The sequence below is a fragment of the Octodon degus genome, unplaced genomic scaffold (genome assembly GCF_000260255.1).
Source record: "Octodon degus isolate 3935 unplaced genomic scaffold, OctDeg1.0 scaffold00224, whole genome shotgun sequence".
Classification (NCBI taxonomy): domain Eukaryota; kingdom Metazoa; phylum Chordata; class Mammalia; order Rodentia; family Octodontidae; genus Octodon; species Octodon degus.
The window spans coordinates 3,797,427-3,824,473 of NW_004524800.1; the positions used below are offsets into that span (position 1 = coordinate 3,797,427).

Below are 27,047 nucleotides of genomic sequence, written 5' to 3' on the forward strand. Positions count from 1 at the left end.
ACTATCTCACTGCATTTCAAACATCTTAGGCATAATAAGGAACAGGTATTTTTCATCAAGTATTGATATGTTGAACTTTAAGTCCTTAAATAATATGATAAAAAACATTTAAAAATTAGATTATATTTTAAAAAATAGGATAAAGAATTCTATGCTTCTCAAAACATGTTAGTTTTGCAGCTTCTAGGAAGGGTGTAGTTTGTCCTCCATATAGGTAAGCAGTTTTGTCTGTTTTGTTCACCTTGTTCACTGTTCATTCTTACATCAAAAAAGTACTCAGCACAGAATAGGCATTCAAATATGAATTGGAAAAAAGCTCAGGAGAGATTGGCCAAGTGGATAATTGCAAATAAAAATAGTCTTCTGTAGAAAGCCCCAAGTATCAATGGAAACCACTGTGCTGCTTAAGAGATTGAGTTCTGCAATCTAAATACTAGGCTTCTATTCCCCCATTCTAGTCTAATACTAGGATTCTAATCCTTAATCTAATCCAAGTAAGATGATTGCAGTGCTTTACTTTTTGCATCTCTAACATGGGAATAATAATTGTACCAACCTTAATATTGCTATGAAAACAGAATGAGATAGTATATGTGAAGTGCTTATCATAGTGGCTCATATAAAAGTACGCAGTAAGCATGAGCTAGCTGCTTATCACTGTCATCCCCCCTTAAATTACTCACAGAAAATTTTTTCAGCTGGCTTGAGCTACCATATTTAATTCAAGAGAGTAAAACTTCATCTTTGAAAATATACTCTATCTGCCAACAAAAAATGTATGTTGAGATATACCTCAATATTTAACAAAGGAAAATCAGTCAATATAGGTATTTTTGCTTCGTACCTAATACATCATCTCTAAATCCTTTTCTTAGTTACAAGTATTTTTCTAAAGGGTGCCTTCTAAGGACTGGATCCATACTAAAACTTACTGTTGTGAAATAAATCAAACCTGCATATGTAAACATCATATTGTTTCCCTAGTGTAAGAAACTGGAAGACAGAATGAGATCCAAAAGGCACAATACTTATTGTGGAAAGGAAAGAAACTACTCAAAAGGAAAGAACAACTGAAATGTGAGAAAGGAGAAAAGAATGAAAGTAGCAAGATAACTAAGATAATTGTACTACTAATTCCAATTGCTTTATTGAAAGAAGCAGTTAATGTTTAATTATTTAATTAATTTTGCATGCCTATATCTAGTAATCTGAAGAACTACTTTGAAGATTACTATATGCAATATAAGAACAATTGTTGGCTTCCAATCATCATGTTCTGAAATCTGTATCATTTTTATGTTTTTAATTTTTTATTCTATTTAAAATAAAATACCTTACTCTTATAAAGAATAATTACAGGGGCTAGAGAGATGGCTCAGTGGTCTAAAGCACCTACTTAGAACAAGCTTAGCAAAGCATCAGGGACCGCAGTTCTATCCCCCAGCATCACATGCCAGCCAGCCCTGCCCCCTGGTGGGCTGAGCTGGCCACACACACACACACCACACTCTCTCTCTCTCTCTCTCTCTCTCTCTCTCTCTAATAAATAAATAAATAAAAATTAAAAAAAATAAAGAATAATTATAGAGAACAAAAGAAATAAGTGAGGAAATTATTCATGCCAACTTTCACCAAATTAATATAAAAATGTGGCCTAACTTTGAGTTAATTATGCAATGCACTGCTGGTATTTATTGATACGATATATGTGAGTGTTATAATGACATTTATCACTGGATAATAGAGCTTACTACATAAACTAGTATGAGGCCAGGTGTGATGATGCACACCTATAATCCCAGCACTTAAGAGGCTGAGGCCAGGAGCGTTACTGCAAGTTCAAGGCCTGAGCTACAAAGTGAGTTCAATCCAGCCTGAACTACACAATGAAATCCTGTCTCAAAAAGACACAAAAAGCTAATGTATTCTAATAATTATTTTACCCTTGCCATTACCTATGCAGAATTCTTTCATGTTTTCATTTATCACATTTAAAAAGCAACTTTTTAAGCACATCTATGATACCTACAAAATGGAATGTTCAGTTCCTGCCTTTGAAGTATCTGCTTAACAAGCATAATCTCAAAAATAATTTAAGAATAACACAAGATAGCAATGATCCAAGAATTTGAACTGGACACATGGTGGGAAGGAACAAATATAAGTATAGGCTATCATGCTTTTCACGAAAGTCTCCAGTCAAGTGAAAGAGATAAGACATAAGAGGATGAAAATAAAAATAAGAAAATTAGAGTTAAGCAGGGATATACCACAGGGAGTACAAGGTGAGTTGCACGGTTCAAAAAACAAAGGAGAAAACTGGAATCAGTTGCCCTAAGGCAGTGTATCATATGTCTCAGAGGACAAAAAAAGCAATGCTTTCTCTTTGGTTTACCATCAAATTGAAGTACTTCAGAACCTATTGAATGCTACTACTTTTCTAACATGAAGATTGATGAATTGATTGGTTGTAGTGACTTTGGATTTTATGTTTCCACTAAAGAAGCATCACATTAGATGGCAAATCACTGAAATACTATCTCTAAAAGTCACATATGTATTTGTTTTTCAGAGAGCTGATATAGCTGTTGCTCCACTTACTATAACATTGGTCCGTGAAGAAGTCATAGATTTTTCAAAGCCATTTATGAGCCTGGGCATCTCCATCATGATAAAGAAGCCTCAGAAATCAAAACCAGGTGTATTCTCTTTTCTGGATCCCTTGGCTTATGAAATCTGGATGTGCATTGTCTTCGCCTACATCGGAGTCAGCGTAGTTCTGTTTCTAGTCAGCAGATTTAGCCCTTATGAATGGCATCTAGAAGACAACAATGAAGAACCTCGTGACCCACAAAGCCCTCCTGACCCTCCAAATGAATTTGGAATATTTAACAGTCTTTGGTTTTCCTTGGGTGCCTTTATGCAGCAAGGATGTGATATTTCTCCAAGGTTTGTTTCCACACAATACCCAACACCTCCTTCCATTTTATGACCATACTCCATTCATGTAATTGCCTTTAATGGCCATGTCTCACTCATGTACATCTGGTATTCATTCATTTCAACTCCAGATTTCTTTCATTTAACATTCCATCCAATGACAAAATATCACCAAGCCATTTTGTGTCATGTATTTCTATGGTTTTATATCTTTACATAAATTATAGCAAATATTTGCACTCTTGAGAAAGGCAGCATTATATACTAGTATTAAATAATACAGATAAAACAAATAATGAATCTTCAACCAAGCAGGCATGGTTTCTTCATTAACTGGGCTAAAATATTTTCTCATTCAACAAGAGACTGAATCTAGACAAAATGTAAAAGAGAACACTTCTTTAAAACTCTCCTACTGTCCACTCTCATTGTCCTCTCTTTTTTATTTTGCTCTGACTGCATAGAACAATACTACAGTATTGTAGCATTCCACCAAAGTCTCTCAGTAAAATTATAAAATTTCTCAGGGAAAGTATAATATAGAATCAGTGTATGACTTAGGATTGGACAGAGTTGTCATATATAACACATAAAAGCACAATACATTAAAAATTTTCATGAACTGGACTTCATCAAAATCCAAAACCTTGCATTTCAAAAGAAACTATTAATAAAATGAACATTTAAGCCATAGCCTGGGAGAAAATATCAGCAAGTCATATTCTTGTGTTTCCGCCCCCACTCCCACCCCTTTGGCAGAACTGGGGATTGAACTCAGGCCCTTGCAATTGTCAGGGAAGTACTTATTCCACTGAGCCATTTCACCAGCCCCAGCAAGTTATATACTTGATTTTAAAAAAACTCTGTCAAAAGTGTATCTGTTAGAACTTCATAAAAAGAACCGAAATTTAAACTCAATTTTAAAAATGGACAAAAATTTGAGATAGACATGTGACAAGAAAAGATATATGAATGTATAATGAATATATGAATATATGTTGAGCACTGTTTTTCATTAGGAAGATGCAAATTAAAACCACAGTGAGATACCTCTAATCACCCTTCATAATTGCTAAAATCAAAGAATCAAACAATACCAAGTACTGGTGAGGATGAACTACAATTCTCAGTTCTTAGTAGTAAGAATGCAACTTGCTGTAGTCACACCATAAAATAGTTTGGCAATTTCCTAGAAACTTAGTCATATGCTTAAAATATGACACAAGAATTCCACTGAGAGGGATAGGGAGATAGCTCAGTGGCATAAGCCCCTGCCTGGCAAGAGCAAGGTCTTGAGTTTGATCCCTGGTACAAAAAAAAAAAAGAATTCCACTGAGTTATTTACATGAGAAAAATGAAAAGATATACCCACCTAAAATCTTATACATAAATGTTTATACTAGCTTCAATTTTAGTAGTCAAAAAGTAGAAACAACCCACATGTTCATCAACTAGTAAATGCATAAACAAACTTGGGCATGTCTGTGCAATAGAAAACTGCTCAACAATGTAAAAGACCACTAAATCATGCTACAACACAGGTGAACCTTATAAACATTATGTCAAGTAAAATAAGCCAGACACCGAAGGTCACGTGGTATACAGTTGCATTTATTGAATATGCTACACTGTGTTTTTCTGTTTGTCCAAGATAGATAAATCCATAGAGACAGAAAGTACCTTAGTGGTTATCAATCTCTAAAGGGAACACAAGGAGGATAATAAGGCCAGGAGAATTATGAGGCAAGTAAGGCTACAGAGAGTAAGTGTAGGGATGAGATGTAGTCTTTATTTAAAATTTTGATAATGTGCTCAACATGAATGTGTTTACATTCACTTTTAGTTCTTCAAATGTTGCAGTAGGATGATATTTATTTCAATTAATGAGATTTCAATACTCTTAAATTCTGCATGTGGGATAAATGCTTCATTTACCCCATTTTAGAGCTATTCCTGAGCCTGCCAGGATTAACTGCAAATAGGCATGTGGAGACTTTGGCATAGCAAAAATGTCCCAAATCTCGATGGGTATGAAAATTCTAGAACTCCAAACTTACTAATCATTCACTATGCACTTATGTTGGTAAATTTTATGGGATGCAAATGTCATCTCAGTAAAGCTATCAAAACTGATTATCTTGAGCCTCATGGTTTTGCTGTGTTAACACACATAAGTGAAACTGGTGCTGAATTTATAGTGATAAAATGTAAGGAAACAGCTTTATAATCATGAGAAAAAACTTTATGAAACAAATAATTATAGTTTTTGGTAATGTTTAATGTTAATCCAAATACTGACTAGAGTCAATTATATGAAGTGTGATAAAAAAGTGATACTTAAGGTGCCAGCCAGATAGCCCAATGGATTAAAGTGCCTGCTTCAGCAGACACAGGGACTGGGTTTGATCCCTGGCATACCATGCTGGCCCCTCACCCAGTGAGCGCTGAGACGCAATTGAGACTGGGCATGGTGACACGTGCCTGTAATCCCAGCACTTGGGAGGCTGAAAACAGGAGGATCACTACAAGTCCCATCTGTGTAGTGGGACCCTGTTGGCCCTGTACCAAATACATTAAAAGAAAAAACATGATACTTAGAAATAGTTAAATATTTTATTACAATAATAGACACATTACCATTAATCTCCTTCAAAATCACACACACTTTGAACACGCTTATCCTATCATTCCTTTTACTTTCTGAAGCAGTTCTGAAAGACCTCTTTAGCATCTTTACTTGCGCTGTTGTGGTTGACTCGATGTCCTGAGTCAATTCAAAGTGTTTCCTTTGCGTGGTTATTTTGGGGAAGAGACAGAAATTACATAATGCCAAATCCAATGAAGAAGATGTACAAGGACTAAGAAGGGCCCCACCTTCCCTTTACAGCATTGTACTTTTTGTGGTCATCCACTGGGAGAGGAGACATTCAAAATGAAGCTTTGCAGTGCTACTCAGTGGTCACCATCTTCAGCAGCTTTTTAGAACAGTCTGTGAAGGGCAAGCCTTGTTTATCCCAATCAGACTTTTTTTGGTCACTCTTAGTCTAGTTGGTCATGTCCTCCAAATTTTTTCACTTCTGTCCTTTTGTGCCCAGAATCTGTGTCATTTTGTGATATCATCTGGGAGTTCATTGATTTCCTACTTTCTTCCTTTTTTAGTTTTTGAAATGTTCATTTCAAGGGCCTAATGTTTCTGAATGATCATGTAATTGGAAGGTTTTCAACTTGACTGGTACTCTGTGTTGAGACAATGCTAATGAGTCATTAAGATTGGAGGTTCTATTGGTTTCTGTAAGTGAATTTTCAAAACTAAATTTGTCATATCCCCATGGAACACAGCATACTATCCTGCATGCTCAAACAGGTCTCTTAAAAATCCATTTGCTTGTAAAAGTATCTATGCTTAGCACTTTATTAAGTAATAATTTTAAAATGATTGACCTGAAAATGACACATTAGACCAATTTCTAAAAAAACTCCATCAAAATTTAAGGTAAGGTTCTTCTGTGGCACTGAAACATATCACATGCTTTTTTCAAAGTACATTTTGTATTATACAGCTCTAGATACTGTCACATAGAGCAATAGCTTTCAAAATTGTTGACCATAATGCACAGTAATAAATACATTTCCATCATGATTCAACACACATATGTATATACAATAAAATTTGTACCAAATATTACCCTTAAAATGTGATATCCACTCTGGCAGTTTCTATTCAGATTTTTTAAAATTCTGGTTATATATAACTCAATCCAGCAATAGGGCACACAGCCACAGAGTAACACTTATGTGCTATAGCAATGATTATCCTTATTGTGCTTTTGAGGGATAAATTATTACATCTGTGAGCTGTACATTTTCTACCATATGAGTGATCACTCCTCTGATACTGTGTATTGTGTCATCCAAATGAAATTATATTTTAAGCCTTCTAATAAAATGTTAGTCCTCTTAGAATATTTATTATATACTAGTAAGAAATATGGTTCTCCTTGTCTTGAGAGCTCTATTGATTATATATTTGTGCCCAATTGTGTAACACCAAAGCCCATGTAATACATTTCTCTATTAACAGATTTAGAAATTCCTGATAATAATATAGTTGCACTCTGGGATTTGTGTTTGCCTTGACTGCAAACATCAACATTATATTTTATTCCTGTTTAATGGTCGCAGTTAGGGTGCAAAGTCTCCAGAAACCCCAGAATGTGAATGTGCATTGTACACTCTCATTTTTCTCAAAATTGAGACAATTCAAGGAATTATGAGATCACATTTTAAAGAATTTGCAAGTATTAGAACAGGAGGAGATGTCAGAGAGAAATTAAGGCAACTGCTGCCATTTACTAGTGAGAGGACAACAACAGGTTTCATTGAGCTCCCACTGTGCATGGGCACTTTCCCTGCATTTTCACAGTGATCTCAGTCTTCAAAAAACTGACATAAGGTAAGCATTGCACTTCTTTTTAAGTTGAAGAAAGGGACATATTAAATAATCTGCCTAGTCATATAGCTAAGAGCAGAGTCAGAATACAAAGCTAGTTCCAACTCCAAAACCCTTGCACTTTCTTCTTCATACTGTTTTTTTTTTTTTTTACATCATAGGCAAAGGAGTAGTATCCAGAGATGACAGAATAGAAACTCAAAGACACAGAGGATGTAAGAAGCAGCAGCACACTGTGTTGAACCACAGATCTAAATGTGCACATTTTAAGGGCTGGCCAAATAGCTCAGCAGATTAAAGCGCCTGCCTAGGCAGACAGAGCAGCCAAGGTTCAATCTTGGTGTGCTGTGCTGGCCCTGCCCCTGGGGCTCACTGAGAGGCGATTGAGACTGGGTGTGGTGGTGCTTGCCTGTAATCCCAGCTCTTGGGAGGCTGTAAACAGGAAATCACTATGAGTCCGATCTACGTAGCAAGACCCCATAGACTCTGTACTAAAAAAATACCAAAAAAAAGTGCACACTTTATTCCACTTCTTCCCTGCTGCTCAAGCATAAGAGCTCTTTCCCAGTATCCCTACCCATGAAGAAACTCTGTCTTTACCCTGACTGTTAATGAAAGTGAGCAGTGAGCATTCAAAATGCTGTTAATTATGTGTTTACTCCAAGTAAAAGATGGCAAATTCAGCAGTAAGAGGACAACTGCTGGCATCATTCTGTTTCCAACAAATAAAGTTATTGACAATTACCTATTAGCTTAAAAAGTCTGCTTTGACATTAGGTTTGATATTTGAACTACTCTAATTGTTCAGAGTGAATTACTTTGTTCTACATGAACCTGAAGGCTGAGTCAACCTTAAAGAAGGTAATCAATATAATAAGCTGAGGTCATATCTATGTACCAACCGATTTTTTGAGAGCAATCAGGAAAAGTTTGTAAACAAATTCAATTTAATCCTGTTCCTGAACAGAAGTGGGGGAATAAGCAGTAGGTGCCGCCAGGAGAAGGGAGCAGAATGGTTGAGCTATGGGAATTAAAGTTAGCTTCCCTATGTCTACAATCTGCTCAATGTTTGCATTACCTGGGGCAAAATACTAAACTTTGCTAAGCCTCAGTTGCTCATCTATAAAATGGAAAGACAATGCTGGGCATATAAGAGCTCAATAAATATAGATATTGTTCTTATTCCCATGCCCTCTTGTAATATCCTACTTTCATAAATATAAAAAATTCACATTATGTTTTCATTTGAGTTCCTAGAACTTTTTAGAAATACAACTGATCAGTACCACATTGCAGAAGTGCAATAAGAATAATCAGCAACATTTTTTCTTAGGCCCATTTACTGCCTTCATTAAATGATTATACTTTTGAAATTATTGTCATTATATTAACCCACAATATAATACTGATACTGACGATAGGTTGGAACTTTTGTTATAATCTAAAATTTATTTCCTTTGTAAATCTTGAATAGGGCCACTGAAGCAGCCTGTAGTCCAAGTACAGACAAATGCTCCCCCTGCTGACTTTCTGTGAAGCTGCAGGGATATTTGAAGGCTACCCAAATTGAAGCTGGTGAAGATGGGGGAATTATTCCAGGAAGAAAATAAAATAAAGGGGGTAGACTAACTTGAACCTGATTACTCTGTGCATATTTATCCAAAGGTATTACTTTCTTAATAAGTTTTCAGGATATCAAGTAATTCGGGTAAATAGGAAAGCATCTATGTTAGCTATAGATCTTTCTCCCTTATATTTTCTTTGGAAACAGAAAATATTGCAAAATAGTAAAATATACAAAGGGTGCAAAATGAATGAAAGACAACAAGATTTTTTCTGTTTTAAGCAATATCTTTTCCTCTGCTGATGTATCACTGCTGTCTTTGCCCTACTGCAAGCTCACATCAAAGGAGTAGTGATTTGACAATAAATTAATGATAAAATGGCAGGATTTTTATTGCAACTCTGGCATAATTTTTCTGGACAAAAGCTGTAGCTTGCAGTCTTTGGGACATGAGTACTTGTTCGCATCAAGAAGCAATCCAAGAATTCATGGTGCACATTCTTTAAAAAGATTCTGTCACAGGTACAGCATTAAATGGCATATAGAAATGATGCATACTTTAGAAAAATATGTGGGAAATGAATGATAAGCAGTTTATACAAAGAAAAAGCAGTTTTTCATACTATCTACTTATCTCATAAAGCTAGTAAAGAGCAGATTACAAAATTTATTTATACGATGAAGGTTACAACACATCGCTCACTTTCACTGTCCTGTCAAATGTCATAAGTACGTTTTGTCATTAACTGAGGAGCTACAGGTTCTTATGATTACAGATATAAAGAACATTGTATATTACTTGGTATATGTACCTTGCAATGCCTGCAATGTCTTTTTTGTTATAGTTTATTTTTATTAACTTTATGCCTCATTTACATTTTTTCAAGAGGTATACCACCCTCCTTAAAATGTGTTTTTAGAAACACTAAATGTGAAACATTTTATACCCATTTCATTATGCCAACCTTGAAATTTGTCCTGTGCAACAAAGTATTTGAAATGAATGTTAAACATTTTGTGGCTGTGTTAATGCAATGAAAGTTACTGGAAGATGACAGGTCTTTTTAACTCAACTATAAAGTCTTATCTTGTTTTAATAGGTCCTTTATAAAATGTGATGGGCTTGACCTATCAGTCACTTTTTCTACAGCCTCCATGTGGAATGTGTGTTTAAGTGGCCATAGTTTCAGTGATGATGAAAAGGAAATGTAAAAATGCTTTAGGTGTTTCCTCTCTGAGGGTTCCATGCACTGCTGCTCAGTGAAAAGATTAAGCATTTCTCTTAAACAAGGAAAAAAGGGGGCAGAAACTCCACCAAATCTTTTGTCTAAACAATTGCTGTCTTGGGGGTATAATGTTGAATGAAATCTTGTACATTGTAAATTGATTCTTTGTGGGCTCTTTACTGAGGTTTGTAAAATTGTAATACCAATTAATTTCTATGTCGTTACCCACCCAAATTGCCAGTGCCCATAGGGACAACTATCTCTTGGTATCAGATGAAGTTGGCTCCAGGACCCCCAAAGGTACAACTACTCATGAATGCTCAAATTTCTTATATAGAATGGCATAGTATTTTCATAAAAACTGTACACTTACTCCATTATACTTTAATCATCTGTAGATTACTTTTTACATTGTCTTAGGTTACCTAAGACAATGTTAATGCTATGCAAGTACAGCAGCTATTATACTGTGTTGCTTAGGGAAGACTGACAAGAAAAACATCTATACATTTAGTCCAAATGTAGTTTTTTTGTTGCGTGTTTTCTATCCTCGGGTAATTGACTGCAGATGTGAAGACTGAGGATACACAGGGCCAGCTTTATGCCATTATATTAACCACATGATTGCCAAAGTCAATAACCAGGGAGACATGAGGTCACAAAAGCGACCGTTTTGCATTTAGGTTGATTTTCAGTTCTGACAACAACCAACCTCAGCTGAGCCATTCAGCTCAAACACACAATGATCTGAGTCTCTATTAAGGTGGTCAAAATGACCAGATTATGATGTACAGTCTTGATTTTAGATCAGACAGACACAGTCACAGTCCATTAGCCTCAGTAAAATGGCAGGATGTAATTTCCATAAATTATTGTATTTTTCCCACATTTCAAGTAGACAATATATAAACTACCATTAGTATTCACAGCAGCAGAATTTACCTTTTTTATACTGCACTTTGATTCTAGAATTATTCCACAGCTAGTTTTTTCCATGGTCTCAGCAAAACCCTATTCTCCCACATAAGGATTGTATTTGCAGTTCCATTCCAAATGGACAACAGATAACAAAAAATATCCAAACACATTAGGTTATCCTGCAACTATATTTCTCAGTGTTTCTAAGAAAATTGTACCTTCTATAATTCACACACCATTATGAATTTTCCTATTCAAATTATAAGTATTTTATACTTCCAAGTATTTCTTTCCTAATATGTAAGTATAGATATTGTATTTTCTATTTCTCCTCTCTATGCCTCAGTTTTTTAAATCTGTAAATGCCTCTGTTATATTATTGGTAAATAATACCCACAGTTCTTAACTGAAAGGATAGAGGGTTTTAAAAGCTGGCACTAGATACATAAAGCAATTAGAAAAGAATATGATACATAGGAAGCTTTCAACAAATGTTAGATATTATTACCATATTTATTACCCTAATACTATGATATTAGTTGAAGTATCAATTTTTTTTGGTGGAACCGGGGATTGAACTCAGGCCCTTGTGCTTGCCAGGCCAGTGCTTATTCCACTGAGCCATCTTTCTTATTCTGTGGCATTTGGATTTCTATTAATATATCTTTGCAGTACATAATGGTTACATTTATCATTGGAAGTTGGTACACGTACAAAACACATCTTAACTTTGTTTAATCTTTCATACATTAACATTATCTCCAGAGTCAGCCTACTCCAAAATAAGTAAAAGTATATAACAACAGTGAAGAAACGCTATCAAAAGGTCTAAATTCATACTTGAAACACTGTATACTTGTAGCATTGGGAAATGTAACACATTTGTTTCTAAGACTCACCCAGATGGTTTTATCTTTTCTGATTAAAAAAGAAATGTTCTTAGATGAAATCCTGAGAGAGTAAGACTATTAGTTTGACTGCAACAGATTTTTCACATTTGAAAAACTAAAAGTGATTATGTTTGGGAGATAAATAAATAATGGTTGTTTTAGGCATCCAGGGACTCACAAGAATTGCAGACTTTAAAAAAATAAGTAGGTTTGTTACTGCTAACCAATAAAGAATACTATTTATAAAAACACCTGTCAAAATTATTTGATCAGCGTGTAACTTCTAAAACAGCTGAATTTTTCAGAGACTGAAAGAAGGGTTATCTTAGGACACAGGAATTTGAATTGCTTCAAAGAGGTATAATGCTTGTACAAGCAAAGAAGATCTTGATTTGTCAGCTCTCAGCCCAGAACTGCCCTCTTCCCACAGAGCCTGGAGATATGCCAGGTTCCTACGCCTATTCTTGACTTTATGACAGAGTGAGTTCTTTCCTGTGAGTTTTTCTGGGCAGGGAGAACACAGCTTAACCAGGATGGAGCTCTGCCACGCAGTAGAAATATCCTGGGGATGATGTGGCAATGTTCTATAAAACCTAGTGAGCAGATTTTCATTTCTGCAAGCTGAGCCAGTCTTCAGCAACACTGCAAAGGAGGTGACACTTCCTAAGTAGAAGCCATTACCCACCACTGAGCGTTCATTGCCCTCAGGTGGGGGCCTAACTTCCCATGGTCCCTCTCCCTAAGCACAGCTCATGATATAGCCTATAGTTATTTAGCCCTCTATTCCAGAAATTCAATTTAATTGGTGTGGGGTGGAGGCTAGGCAAGGGTGCTTTGTGTGTGGAGGGTCTGTTTTGTTTTATTTTGTCTTACTTTTTAAATTTAATTTTAAAGGGTAAAAAAAGCAAAAGAAAAAGGCAGAAACAGAGTAACATACAACAACACATATGATATAGAATTTCAAAACAAGAATAGCAAATTAACAATGGTTGCTATATTACATATTTTTATCATCAAATATGTTGCTCAGATTAACAGATACAGGTATGCAAGATTGGACAAATAATTGAATAACTCTTGCTTTCAATAAACCTTAATTTTTTATTATCCTTCCTACTTTTAATTTTTCAGTTTGTTTTAAGGAGAGTATAATCGTAACTGATAAGACATTAGAAACAGTACATATTTATAAAAACAGGATGAGAGGTATTCCACCATGGTTGTTATATTTCACATTGCTGTCTTTGATGTAGTTGCTCAGATTACATATATTAGCATATTGAGTTAGAGTAAAAATTTTAAACATTAACTGCTACTTTCAAAAACTGATGAATTAGTAGTACAATCATCTCAGCTATCAATATTGATATACAGGCAGAACTGACAATCACTGATGATGAACATATTCGCTTCTCTGCTGCAGACCATGTGCAGCAGACTTACCTGTGATTCTTGGGTACTTGATAGTCTGACTATATCTCTTAACAAATACTCCAAGAATACCAGTGCATAATAGTACTGAGGAACAGAGTGTTTCCTTTATTAAAATTTACTCATCTTATGTCCTACTTCCTAATTGGATAAAAAGAATATTGTTGAACATTTTGATCAACAACCCTGAAGACAACCCAGAGAGTGATTCTAGTAAGAATTTCTATAGCATGCTAGGAGAATAGTGCTCTTTGTCTTGGGTTTGAGGTTGTTTTCTTAGTTTGGAGGTTGTTTTTTAGGAAGGGACAAGTCTTCTGGTGCCTGGCAAGCCATATTATACTAGGAGAACAGTGCTGATTGCTTTGGTGATGTTCTGCTAGCTTCAGTAGCAAATATACTATGCTTTGGAGTTGTTTTCTCCTTATTTTGGTGACTGTTTGGGGTACACAAGTCTTTTGGTGCCTGAGAAACCACATTATGCAGGTAGTTTCCTACTGTATCTGGGGCTTGCCCTCAATGGCTTAGACATAATTATAAAAGGGAGGAGTTTTGACCTCCTGACCATCAAGAACCACTTATATGAAGATAATAGTACATATTTTCATCTAGTTCCTTGCCTCATGAGTAGCCAGTTTCACAAAATGGCAATGTCTTTATTGAATTTATTAAGCGCAAAGTGAATAGTGTTGTCCATTTACCAGCATTCTACCCATTTGTCTTCAGATGTGTAATGGTGTTTTACTTTGTTTCTCCCATGCATGCGCATTGCCTCAGTGGTTGCCTGTCATGACTGCACACTGTAATCATCTAAGGATCATCACAAAATGCGGGTGTCTGGACCCCACCGTCCACATCATCCTTTACATTTTAGAACCTGAGCACATTTTTTAAGGATATCAGGAAATTCTAATGTGCAGCGAAAGCTGAGAACCACTTGCTTTAAATGAAATGGAGCATTTTTCCACCTGGGTGTCCACCAGAGCTCGCAGAACAAGAACTGAGTAGGTTAAATTCTGGCATGTAAATAAAAAATGTTTAAAAAGATTCTATAATTTCGAAAGAAAATTGCTTTTAAACCCATATTAGTGAGTTTTCCATCACTGTGACAAATACCTGAAGTAAACAATTTATGAGGAAGTCATATTTATTTTGGCTCACTGACACAGGAATTTCAGTCCGTAGTCAGCCCTGTTGTTTGGGCTTGTGACAAGGCAGTATATTATGACAGGAGTGTGGCACAGAAGGTCTGTTCACCTCAGTGCAGCTAAGAAACAGTGAGGAAGAAAGGGAGGGAGGGAACAAGGAACATAGAGCCAAAGAGACAGAGAGAGGGGCCAGAGTCTCAATGTCTTCTTCAAGAACATGACCCCAAGGACCTAACTTCCTCCACAATGCCCCATCCCTTAAAGGATCCACCACCTCCCAAAAGCACCACAGGCTAACAACCAAGCCTTCACCATACAGTCCTTTACAGAACATCAAAGACCCAAACTAGAGCAAAACCTGTACAGGCCACAAGCGTGATGCACATGTACCATCATCACTGCAATCATGACATGGGATGTTGTTGTCAACAAGTGATTTTGGTCTGATGTTTTAATTCTTTCACATCATGTACTTCCGGTCTTCATCAGCTGTGCTGAAACTTATTCTTTTCTGAAAATAAAGATAAAGATTTGTTTTAAACTGAAATCTTGCTCCTTTGGACCTGGATTTGCTTTTATTTTATTTTGTAGATCACTCTCTGGGCGCATTGTTGGAGGGGTTTGGTGGTTCTTCACCCTGATCATAATTTCTTCATATACTGCCAATCTTGCTGCTTTCCTGACTGTGGAGAGGATGGTTTCTCCCATAGAGAGTGCTGAAGACTTAGCTAAGCAGACTGAAATTGCGTATGGGACCCTGGACTCCGGTTCAACAAAAGAATTTTTCAGAGTAAGTGCTTTGAACTTAATTGGGCCTGCTGGCTTGTATTTTATTATCTTTTTACAAAGGCAAATTCATAGTGCTTCGCAGGGAAGATTAGGAAAAGTTGGGAATAATATCAAAGCAGAGTGTCTTAATTACTGTGCTGTTCAGTTGGTAAACTAGTTCTTTTTCCTTTAGAACTAAGACTGAGTCAAGTGGGATGTAATAACTGAGACACAACAAGTGATATGTCACCAGCACTGAGTTTGAATTGCTAGGTTTGAATCCCAACACTGCTACAGAATTACTGTCTTTAGGCAAGTCATTTAAATTCCGTTGGCTTTGATCTCACTTGGATGATATGGAGAATGAACTATAACAACATCACTTTCTTCTGGTTTTACAAAAGCAGTGATTTGTCTCAAGTAATTGACTCTAAGACTCTGACAAGTGATGGGCTAAAAGATATTGCATATTTTGTTTTAGACTTTGGCTTTCTGTTGAAGTAGATTCCAGCTTTTTCAGGTATAAATATACATGATGATAATTCGATCTCAGGGCAACTTATAAATATTTTAATTTTTTAAACAGGCTTATTCTCCCTGCTACCATAAGCTAAGTGTTATTGAGGAGGCATCCAATTGTTCACTACCAAAAACTAGTAAATTTATGTAAACTTCATTAGATCTTTTTTTATTTTTATTCTTATTCTTATTGAGAAACAAATATCAATGAAACAATTTCAAATTTGATTAATAGGACAGTTTCAAAAATCAATACCTTGTACATTGTTATCTTCTTAGTGGTTATCCATAGTACAAGACGCAGACAGGATATCCTGTCCAAACACTATTAATACAAATCTTTCTTCTCATTGAATTAAGCAAAAGTAGCTGTATATCTAGCCTAACTATTCTGCATATACAGATACAAAATGGTCCTTCCAAAGCCAATATTTTGGCCCTAGTCGTCCAAGGTCAATTAAGACTCAAGACATATGAGAACCTGTACTGTAACATCATGTAACTCAGTTATGTCCCAAATTTTCTGATCAAAGAGATTATGGGGCCAAAGAGCAAAGTGATCGATGATGTAGAGTGTGCCTAAGGAGAGTCACATGGAGAGAAAACATTCTCTCAGCCTTTCACAGAGAGCAAATTGGTCAACAATGGCTGTGACTCATCCACATGGCTGACACTGACAAAGGATCTGCAATCTGAGGTTCAGGGTCTCAGGATAAATCCTGAGGGAATTTGACTGACCTTATCAGATCCAAAAGCTATAACTCTTGTTGCATAGGTCTTGCTTTATCTTGGTCTTAACCATCCAGCAGAAAAGTATAAAAACGAAGTATAAGAAGTAAAGCCATGGTGTTATATTGAGCTGTAGGGGACTCAGGTCAACAACTTTCCACATTGCCAGTCAAGCGGAAAACCCAATACTATTATGGACTGCTGAACTATTTTGGAATATTTTGCTGAGTTCACACACCTATAATATTTAATTGATGGAACTAAACAAAAAAAGGGGATACAGATGAATGACAATTTTGTATCTGTGTAATCAAAATGGTTAGCATAGATATATAGCTACAATCTCTTAATTCAATGAATAGAGGGATTTGTTCTAATAGTGTTTGTAAATAGGATATCATGTCTTCATCTTGTACAACAAATAACCACTAGGAAGACAGTATGCAATGTGTTAATTATGGAAACTGTCCTACCAACTTGATTGGAAACTGTCTCATTGCTATTTGTTTCTCAGTAAAATTATGGGGGAAAAATGGTCCTTTCTTTGTACCGCCTTTTTTTGTTTAGTCCTGTCAGAGATGGGCATCCCATTGGCATCTTAATACTATAGATGCATGAATTCAGCAAAACAATCCAATACAGTCTAGTAGTCCACAATAGTAGTGGGTTATCCACAGAATTTGTTGACTTGAGCCTTTCACAGCTCAGCATATTAATATGGCTTTACTTTATTTTTTTTAATTTTTTTTATTTTATTTATTTGAGAGACAGAGAGAGAGAGACAGAGAGAGAGAGAGAGAGAGAGAGAGAGAGAGAGAGAGAGTGTGTGGTGTGTGTGTGTGTGGCCAGCTCAGCCCACCAGGGGGCGGGACTGGCTGGCACGTGGTGCTGGGGGATTGAACCGCGGTCCCTGATGCTTTGCCAAGCTTGTCTAAGTTAGTGCTTTAGATCACTGAGCCATCTCTCCAGCCCCATGGCTTTACTTTATATACCTCTTTTTTTTAACTTTTCTGCTGGGTGATTAAGACCAAGATAAAGCAAGTCCTATGCAACAAGAGTTGTAGCTTTTAAAAGCTACAACTGATAAGGTCAGTCAAGTACCCTCAGGATTTCTCCTGAAACCCTGTACCATAGTTTGTGGATCCTTTGTCAGTGTCAACCATGTGGATGAGTCACAGCCATCACTTGACCAATTTGCTTTCTGTGAAAGTCTGCGAGAATGTTTTCTCTCCTTGTGACTCTCCTTAGGCACACTCTGCATCATTGATCACGTTGCTCTGTGGCCCCATAATTTCCTTGAATTAGAGCTTTTAAGAACCCAGTTTTTTTCAGCTGTTCCAAAGAGAAAAATAAGTTGGTTTAGATTAGAAAATGAACTCACTCAATACATTGCAACTGCCTTCTACATTAGACATTTATAACTGGCTGCATCAATGATCTAGAAGTCATATGAAAAGTAGATGGAGAATAAAATTTTAGTCATTCTTGCCAAACAGTAATCAAGTTATTGGATGCCAGATATATAATTTACTGACTTATCCTCAAATGTCTGAAAAGAAATGTTTTTAAATCAGCTTATTTTAATAAACCAGAAACCAATATATTTCTATGTGTATCACCATGAGATTTGTCCAATTACTTCATGGAAAATCAAGAGTGTGTTTCTTGACATTATAGAAGTTTAGCTAAAACTTTTCATACCCAAAAGGAAAAAGGGTTTATCCTCAGACCCTTTCACTAATTCTCAGTAGCTCAGGATATGAATATCTCACCTCTACCATCTGTTCACTAAGCAAATCATAATTCCCAGCTGGGGGAGGGGCCCCGTGTTAGAAGTATTGAAACAAAATGAAGACCCTCTGAAACTAATTTGTCATTGATTCTCCCTATTATGTCAGTGCCAGAAGCCTATTTAGGAACAGCTCCTTCCCCCTATGAGATGACTTACTTATTTCAGGACTGGAAGCCAGGGATTTCCATTTGCTGAATAGCCAGCACATAATCAGCTCTATAGAAATCTAGTTTGGTATCAGCCTTCAGCCAAGCTTATATTCACCATCTCAATAGGCATCAAAGAGTTATATGAATTATTTGACCATTTAAGATATTAAGACGCCAGACTTAGGCCCTCTGATAAAAGATACTTGTTATACTGGAAAGCATTTTTTCTTCAACAATGATTAGAGATTAGAAAGATGTGCTTTAAATGGTAATCGATAGATGACATCAATTCCTATTAAGCTTTCAAAATCCATTCATCCATATTGCAGGCAAAAGGAGGTTCTCTGGGAAGATTTATTAGCAAAAAGGCTTGAAAATATCACCAAGTGGTCATTGTCCTAATAGCCAGACCCCACTCCACCTCCAACCCACTTTTTTTGTCTTTATCTAGGGATTCATTTGATAATGGTTTCACTGAAGAGCCTCACATCATTAAAGTCAATTTGAATCTACATCCAATTCTGTACAAAAGCTACTGCTACATTCTAATAGGTTTGTGACCTTTATAGCCAATGAGTAATTCTCCTGGAAATGGAGCTGTTTTGAAAATCCGATTAGAGAAAAAGCTGGATATTTCTAGATATAAAAGGAGTGCAAATCATTTTCTAATTCCAAAAATGCCACCTTTTCTTATTCTCCAAATCCTAGAGTGACAGTACTAAGGACTCTGTGGAGTGATTAGTCCTTCAGGGCAGTACAAAAAGATGGGTGATCTAAGACTGAAACTGACCAGCATAGAAAAATCAACTTTTTTAGATTGCTTGTACCACAAATGTTCTATAAATGTATGATGAGTAAGCACGGTATTTATGCAATACAGGGGCCCAGCCCACTGATTTCCAAATTATTTTTCCAAACGTGTCCTCTACCTTACTCCTCCCATGAGCGAGAAACAGGACCCTGGAAGAGCACATTATCCTTCACTCGGGAACTTGACTGTCACACATGAGTCCTTCTCACTTCAATCTTCAGTGATCTCAAGGCATCAAGGCACTTTTAAGAAATGACTCCTCCATACACAAACAAGTTGAAAAATTCTGATAGTTATTATTGGCTCTGATGGTATACCTTCTACATTTCAAAGTATGAAACAGATCACATGCAACAATTATAAACATAATGTGAGTTCTTTTCTTCCCATTCTCACTCCATACTAAAACCACTGAGACCAAATAATAATAGCACAAACCAGCTTAGGGCTAGCCCTCTAGTTCTTCTACTAAGAGAGAGAAATACATAAAATAAAGTTCCTTGCTGATTGCCTAGAAGACATTTTTTTTCATCCTGAATAAACCTGCCACTAAAATGACAGTAGTTTTAAAGGATTCCTTTGTTTCTCTCATTTTCTCAGCTTTCCCTAGCTGTCACCTTGCAATCACATAAAATCACTGGCACAGAGGGACCTGTTCCACAAGGAAAGGCAGAGAATGAGCAAAAATGCATGCAGCTGGAAGAAACATCTGGAATGTGATCATCAACCTTCTTGACTTGAAAACTGATTTCCTTAGACAACAGCTCCAAAACTAAATATGCCTACTGGAGGTTGAAACACACGTACTAAAAACCATGTCAGCAGCATTTTTGTCATTGCCCAGAGAAATGTCACTATGATTTGGAAAGCTGCACCAAAACAATCATTCTCTAATAGGTTTTGGAAATGTAATATGTTTCAAATAGGTGTTAAAATGTAGCATTAGGAGAAAAAGCAGTTCTAAAATTCTCTCTGCCTATAGACCTCTACTTGCCTGGGAAGAACTAGGATGCTTACTTGTTTTTCCAAAATTTGGCCACATCTACACTGAATATGATTTCAGGATAAAAGGAAATTTTTACAATAATTTTAACCCATTTAATAAAGTAAACTTAAGAGAAGTGAGGAGAATGGGGATTTGTCTTAGTACCTTCATAACCATAGAAGAATTAACCCTTGTTAGGAAACCCATGAGGAGACTGTCTTATCTTTTGAGTTGTAGACATTATAAGTCTCATTAAGCAGAATTGAATTATTCCTGAATAAGGTTTTGTCTGAGCAAGCCCCTTTTAACTGATATTTCTCTCTTTTAAAACATTTTAAGTACATGCAGTGAATGAAAGGGCTCTGTAAAGTGTTCAGACTCTGCTTTGACATTTAAAATTACACACACACACACACACACACACACACAGCATTTTCATGTGAAGTCCACATTTCTTCAACATTTCTTGGTTATCTATAATAGAACTTTTGAAGTATATGGGGGAAAGAGCAAAATCTTTCCACAACTGCACCTATGCAGAGTATGTTAACATTTGACATTATCATGAAAAGCATCCATTAATCCTTAAACTGTATTATTACTAAGCTATGTATTCAGCAAACTTCTCTGACCACTTTCTTCATACCCTAATGTTACAAGACACATCGAAATGTAAATATCCTTTTGTCAAAGCTTTTCACCAACTATTATGATGAATTTGGGATCTTAACCAACAATATTCTTAGCCAGCTACAAATTATATTAATTTGAAGACAAATCTTGTAACATTTGGGGAAATAGTCAAAACATACCCTACGGAACACAGAACAGCAAAAATGAGAGATGAATTCACAATAATAAACGATAGATCAGATATCTCTGTACATACAACTTAGTGGTTTTGGAGGAAAGAAACTGTCTTTCAATTCTTCCATTACTGTTTTAATTCTGTCTTATTTTCCATGTGAAATAATACATTACATAGTGAGAACCATAGACATTATAGGCCAACACAGGAGGTGGGGTGACAGCCACAGGCAAAGCCACTGATGGCCAACCAAACAGACCTCCGGAAAAGGGAAAGATACAATGAAACAGCTGTTGGCTTTTCCAGTTCCTCCATAGCCATGAATCTGTGGATACACAGAGCTTTCTGGGAGGCAAGTCTTTGGCTGGGTGAGGGCAACCTCCTAGGAAGCACAGATTGACCCAACAACTTGGGCACATAACTAAAAACACATCTAATGCCTATCTCAAGAAAAAAAAATCAAATGTGGCAAAGATAGACACTTTGAATTCTATTATTCATTCATCACTCATTTAACAACTCTTTTTTGAGCACATTATTTGTGCCAAGTTCTGTACTAAGCACCAAGAATCCATACATTTCTATAAACAAAATTAAATTTTTGTCAAATCATCTGAAACTTCCTAGAGGGGCTTCTTTAGCTTACTTGGAGGTTATTTTGGGAATGCATTGATTTAAAATATGGACATATCAGATAACTAAATGATTATCTTTCCAGTGAAGCTGACTGGTCTATTTTTCCATAGTGCTCCTTTCCAGCATGGGCCAATATACAATTATGCCACACAATGATTAGCAGCAGGGTTAATGATTCTCCACAGGGATAAAAAAGGCCTTTATCAGAGCTGATAATCTGGACTGTCATCTTCCAACACACTTTCACATCAGTCCATACAACAATCCTGTAATTCCACCAGGTATTACTATTCCTATTTCACAGAGGAAACAATTGAGTCAAGGTGACACTGTGATGTGTTGAGCATCTCTTGGTTCAGTGAAGAAGAGCTGGAATGAGGACTTTCATATTGTGAACCCCCATTGGGTTCCCTTTCCACTCCACTTTGGTGCCAATTTTGTATGGGCATTCCCAGAAGTCTTAGGTGTTCCACATGAATCAAACTTCCAATACAGTGTCTGTTAAAGCACATGGGTGAATTTTGATTTTATTACCCTTGATAGAATCAATTAGGAAAGAAACATACCTCTTTTTAAAGACATCTTTCCATGCTCTTGACAAACTTAGAAGGATCTAAATAAAAAGACAAAGCAAGGGATGACACTCATGAAACAACTGAGTATTATAAACATAGAAAATCCCTATGATGTCATGGTTTATCATACTTCCTGATATGCTAAGGGTAATTTATGTACGTGATTAAAATCAGAAAGAACATGAGTAACATGAAAATTACTTCTAGTTCCACATCCATCTCTTAAGGTGGTTTCTTTAGTGTAGTGGTTATCACGTTCACTCCACACATTCATCACTGACTGTTTTTCTTTCAGTAAGGAATATTTGATCTTAGTTTCCCCATTTGTCAAAGAAAATAGTCTCTGTTCTGTGTTGCTTATGGCATTGGTAAGAGAATATTATCATCAAAAGCTTTTTGAAAATATGAAGGGTTCTACAAATCCTAGGACACATTCAGAAAAAGCCCCCAGAAATAGAGCAATTAAAATATGAAGGCTCTCCAGATATAGCTCTATCTGCAGAGATTTGAGGTGTATGTCTCAAAAATAAAATAAGAAAGCCTTGGCTTTCTTGGTAGAAGAGATATGCCCCCCAGGGGGCTTTGGAAGGAAAGAGGAAGCTCAATTTTTCCCTTCTCCATCCTCCTGATCGCACTCCTTCTTCTCATTATAAAATATTACTACTGAACTTATCTCTTCGTCAGTCTATCTTTAGTAATTCCTTTGTGACCTGCAGATTCAATAACTTCAACATGTACAACTTAGAGCTGCCCTTGAAGACCACCTAGAAACTTCAGGTGCTTCCAAAGTGGCATGCAGGCCATCTGCCCAAAGTAATCAACCATATGGATATTATTAGCCTATCTCTTTTTTTCCTCCCAGGTAACCTACTTGCTTATGAGAGCATTTCATAGCCCAGAAAGCCTAAGGGGGCTTAAGTCTCAGTTCTCCTTGAGGCTGCCAACTTTTTCAGACAACATCAGGATAATTAACATCACACAGGACTCCCACATCTTTGCGAGAATTCAAAAAGTCTCCTCTCTAGAGCTCACCTTAAGATCTCACTTTCTTATCTGACAAAGTCAAATTGTCTGATAGCCTTCCAGTTAAAGGGAAGAGGCCCATCTGTTCAATCAGACTTTCCTTGAGTTCACCTGGCAAGCCAGCACAGGTTAATTATTTATAATTCTTCGTCATCATGTGAAGACCTAAAAACTTAACTGTAAGAGCAAGGAAAATTTCTACCTGAGATTCAAGCAACAAGAATGAACTAGAATGCTCCATTGCATTTCACTTTCAAAAGGAAAAGGTAGCTCAAACAAATATATAACTTATTTTAAGGCACTAGGTGATATTTTGTGTCCAGATTTATTCCAGCCTTCACAGTCTTCTATGATTTTGGCAGACTAAATAAATATTAAGTTGTACCAAAGCAATTCAAATATCAAGAGTATAGTACAGGAAAAGTGACAGAATTTTTACCTTTGAGGAACTTGCATTCTATTGAAAGGAGATAAACAACAAATATGTGATTGAGTAGATATATAGAACAATATTAATTATTTAGATGTGTACTAGGATATCATGATAGAAAATGATTAACGATGAGGGAGGACTATTTTAACTTTGAGCTTGGGAGTACAGAAAAGGCTTAGGGCAAGGGCATGTCTCTTTAAGGAGACAGATTTGAATAGAATTTTTTTATGTATTTAGTACAGGGTCTACAGGGTCTCGCTACACAGATAAGACTCATAATGATCCTCCTGTTTTCAACCTCCCAAGCTCTGGGATTACAGACACGCACCACCATGCTCAGTCCCAGCCCGCCCTGGGGTGGGGCCAATTGAACCTGTGTCCCTGCATCTGCCTAAACAGGCACTTAAATCCACTGAGTGGGGCCAGGGAGATGGTTCAGTAGAATAAGCACTTGCCTGGCAAGCACAAGGACCTGAGCTCAATCCCCAGTTACACACACACACACACACACACACACACACACACACACAAAGAATCCACTGAGCTGTCTGGCCAGCCCAGCATTTGATTAGAGACCTAAATGCTGATAAGAGGTAACCATGTGAAAATCTAATGGAAGAATATTACAAACATAAAATAATGAGAAGCACAATGGTTCTGGAGCAGACACAACCCTGGAATGCTTAAGGGACAATAAGAAAACCAATATGGCTAAAGAATGGAAGCCCACATTAGACTGAGTGATGGAGATTGTATAAAGTTGTAACAAGAATGTATCTGAGGAATAGATTTACATTATTTGCTGATAGATTGGATGATATCTGTGAGTGCAGAGGAAGAGCCAAAGATGAGTCTCATATTTTTGACCTCCATCCCAATTCAATGACCACTAACAAGATATGTAAATCCTATATTCCTTAAATGATCCAGGGATACTCTCAGTAAAATGTGTTAACAAGGGCTGAAAAGGTATAGCAGGATTGGTTGGGAAGCTTTCCAGAGTATTGAAACATGTTATCTCCCTGTAGGCAAACTTGTCTCTGCTATAACTTTTTCCAATGTCCAACAGGTTTATTATTTTTAAATGATATATAGAATTTGTACTTATTTATGGGATGCAGTGATATTAGATATATAGATACAATGTGTAACAATCAAAGTCAGATAAATTAGCATTTTCATCTTCTCAATTGTTTTCATTTATATATATTGACAACTTTCAAGCTCTTCTAGTTACTTTGAAATGTATGATTGTTTTACACTATAGTTTCTCTATTACAATATAGAATATTAGAACTACTTCCCCTCAAGTTGAATATTGGTATCTGTTATCCACCTTCTCATCATTCTCCCACATTCTTCCATTCCTAGTTTCTTGTGACCTCTCTTCTACTCTCTATTTCTGTATGATCACCTTCTTTAGCTTCCATAAATGAGCAAGAATAGTGTGTGTCTTCCTATGCCTGTCTTATTTCACTTAACACAATGTCCTCCAGTTCTGTCCATGTTACCACAACTAACATGATTTCATCCATTTAATGCCTACATAATATCCCATTGTATATATACATTATATATATAATATATATATATATATATATCCCAAATTTTTATCCATTCATCTATAAGTAGATATTTGATTGATACCATATTTGGCTCCTGTCAGTGGTGCCACAATAAACATGGGAGTGTAGGTAGACCTCTGATATGATGATTTTATTTCCTTTGGATATGTAAACAGAAGTAGAATATCTAGATCATATGGTTATTATGCATTTAATTATTTGAGAAATACTATTTCCTGTAATGGTTCTACTAATTTACATCACCATCAATATAAAAGTTCCCCTCTCTCAGCATCCTAATTAGCATTTATTATTTTGGAAGGTTTTTTGGTAGTAACCATTCTAATTAGTATGATAGGGTATGTTATTGTGGTTTTGATTTTTGTTTCACTGACAGTAGTAATGAACATTTTTAAATATATTTGCTAGGTATTTATGTTCTATAACTTTTTAGATAGTTCTACTGACATATAAATCACATATAAAATTCACCCATTTAAGGTGTATAATATAGTAGACTTTGATATACTGCATTATTAATTTGTAAAGTTATGATAAAATATGCATATAACATATACATATAACATAATATTTTATGTCTTGATCATTTTAATTATATAATTAGGTGATATTAGTTATATTCTCAATGTTATCCAACCATCACAACTACTTGTTTCCAAAATATTTTCATCACTGCAGAGAGAAACTTTATAAAAATTAATCAGTAGTTTCTCATTCCCTCTCCCCCAAGTCCCTGGTAATGTCTAATCTACTTCATGGTCCTGAATCTGCCTAATTTGGTAGTTCATATAAATGGAACAGTATAATACATCCTTTTGTGGCTGGCTTATTTCACTTAGTGAAATACCTTCATCTGTGTTATAACGTTTGTCAGAGGGCCGCCCAGATAGCTTAACAGACTAAAGTGCCTGGTTAGGCAGAGTGCAGTGGCCAGGGTTCAATCCAAGGCATGTCATGCTGGCCCCGTCTCCGGGGTGCACTAAGATGGTGATTGAGACTGGTCGTGGTGGCCCATGCCTGTAATCCCAGTGCTTGGGAGGCTGAAAACAAGAGAATCACTATGAATCCAATTTATGTAATGATACACTGTAGACCCTATAGACCCTGTACCAAATACATAAAAAAAGTTTGTCAGAACTCATTCTTTTTTATGGTTGAATATTATGTTATATGTACATAACTCATTTTGTTCATTTATTTAGTCATAGATACTTGATTATCTTTATTTTATTTTATTTATTTATTTTTGTGGTACCGGGGATTGAACTCAGGACCCTTCACTTGCAAGGCAGACACTTATTCTACTGAGCTATCTCTCCGGCTGTCATAGATACTTGAATTGTTTCTAACTTACAGCTGCTTGTAAATATTGCCACAATGAATACTGTTGAAATTCCTTTGGATATATTCCTGGAATGAAATTTACAGATCATGTGGCAATTCTATATTTATCTGCTTTAACTTTTTAAAAATCTATTTTGAAACAAAACAGATGAGGGTATCTTTTTCTTTTCCTCCTATTCCTACTTAAATGAATGTACCCTAAGGCAGAAAGTGCTACTGCTTTTATAAAAAGGAGGTTTCAAGGTAACTGGTGTCAGGGACAGGTAGTGCATTTTCATCTTGACACACGAGTGAAGTTAAACAGGTGTGTGTGTGTGTGTGTGTG

General features: G+C 36.1%; 1 protein-coding gene across 2 annotated transcripts in view; it reads left to right on the forward strand.

Moving 5' to 3' along the window:
- The window catches only part of Gria3 (glutamate ionotropic receptor AMPA type subunit 3), a 344,160-nt gene that overhangs the window by 264,490 nt on the left and 52,623 nt on the right, over window positions 1-27,047 (forward strand). For both annotated transcript variants that reach the window (XM_004645323.2, XM_004645322.2), the window contains exons 11-12: window positions 2,573-2,949; window positions 15,156-15,354. In XM_004645323.2, the coding sequence (XP_004645380.1) occupies window positions 2,573-2,949; window positions 15,156-15,354 (576 nt within the window). The remainder of the gene's footprint in view (window positions 1-2,572; window positions 2,950-15,155; window positions 15,355-27,047) is intronic.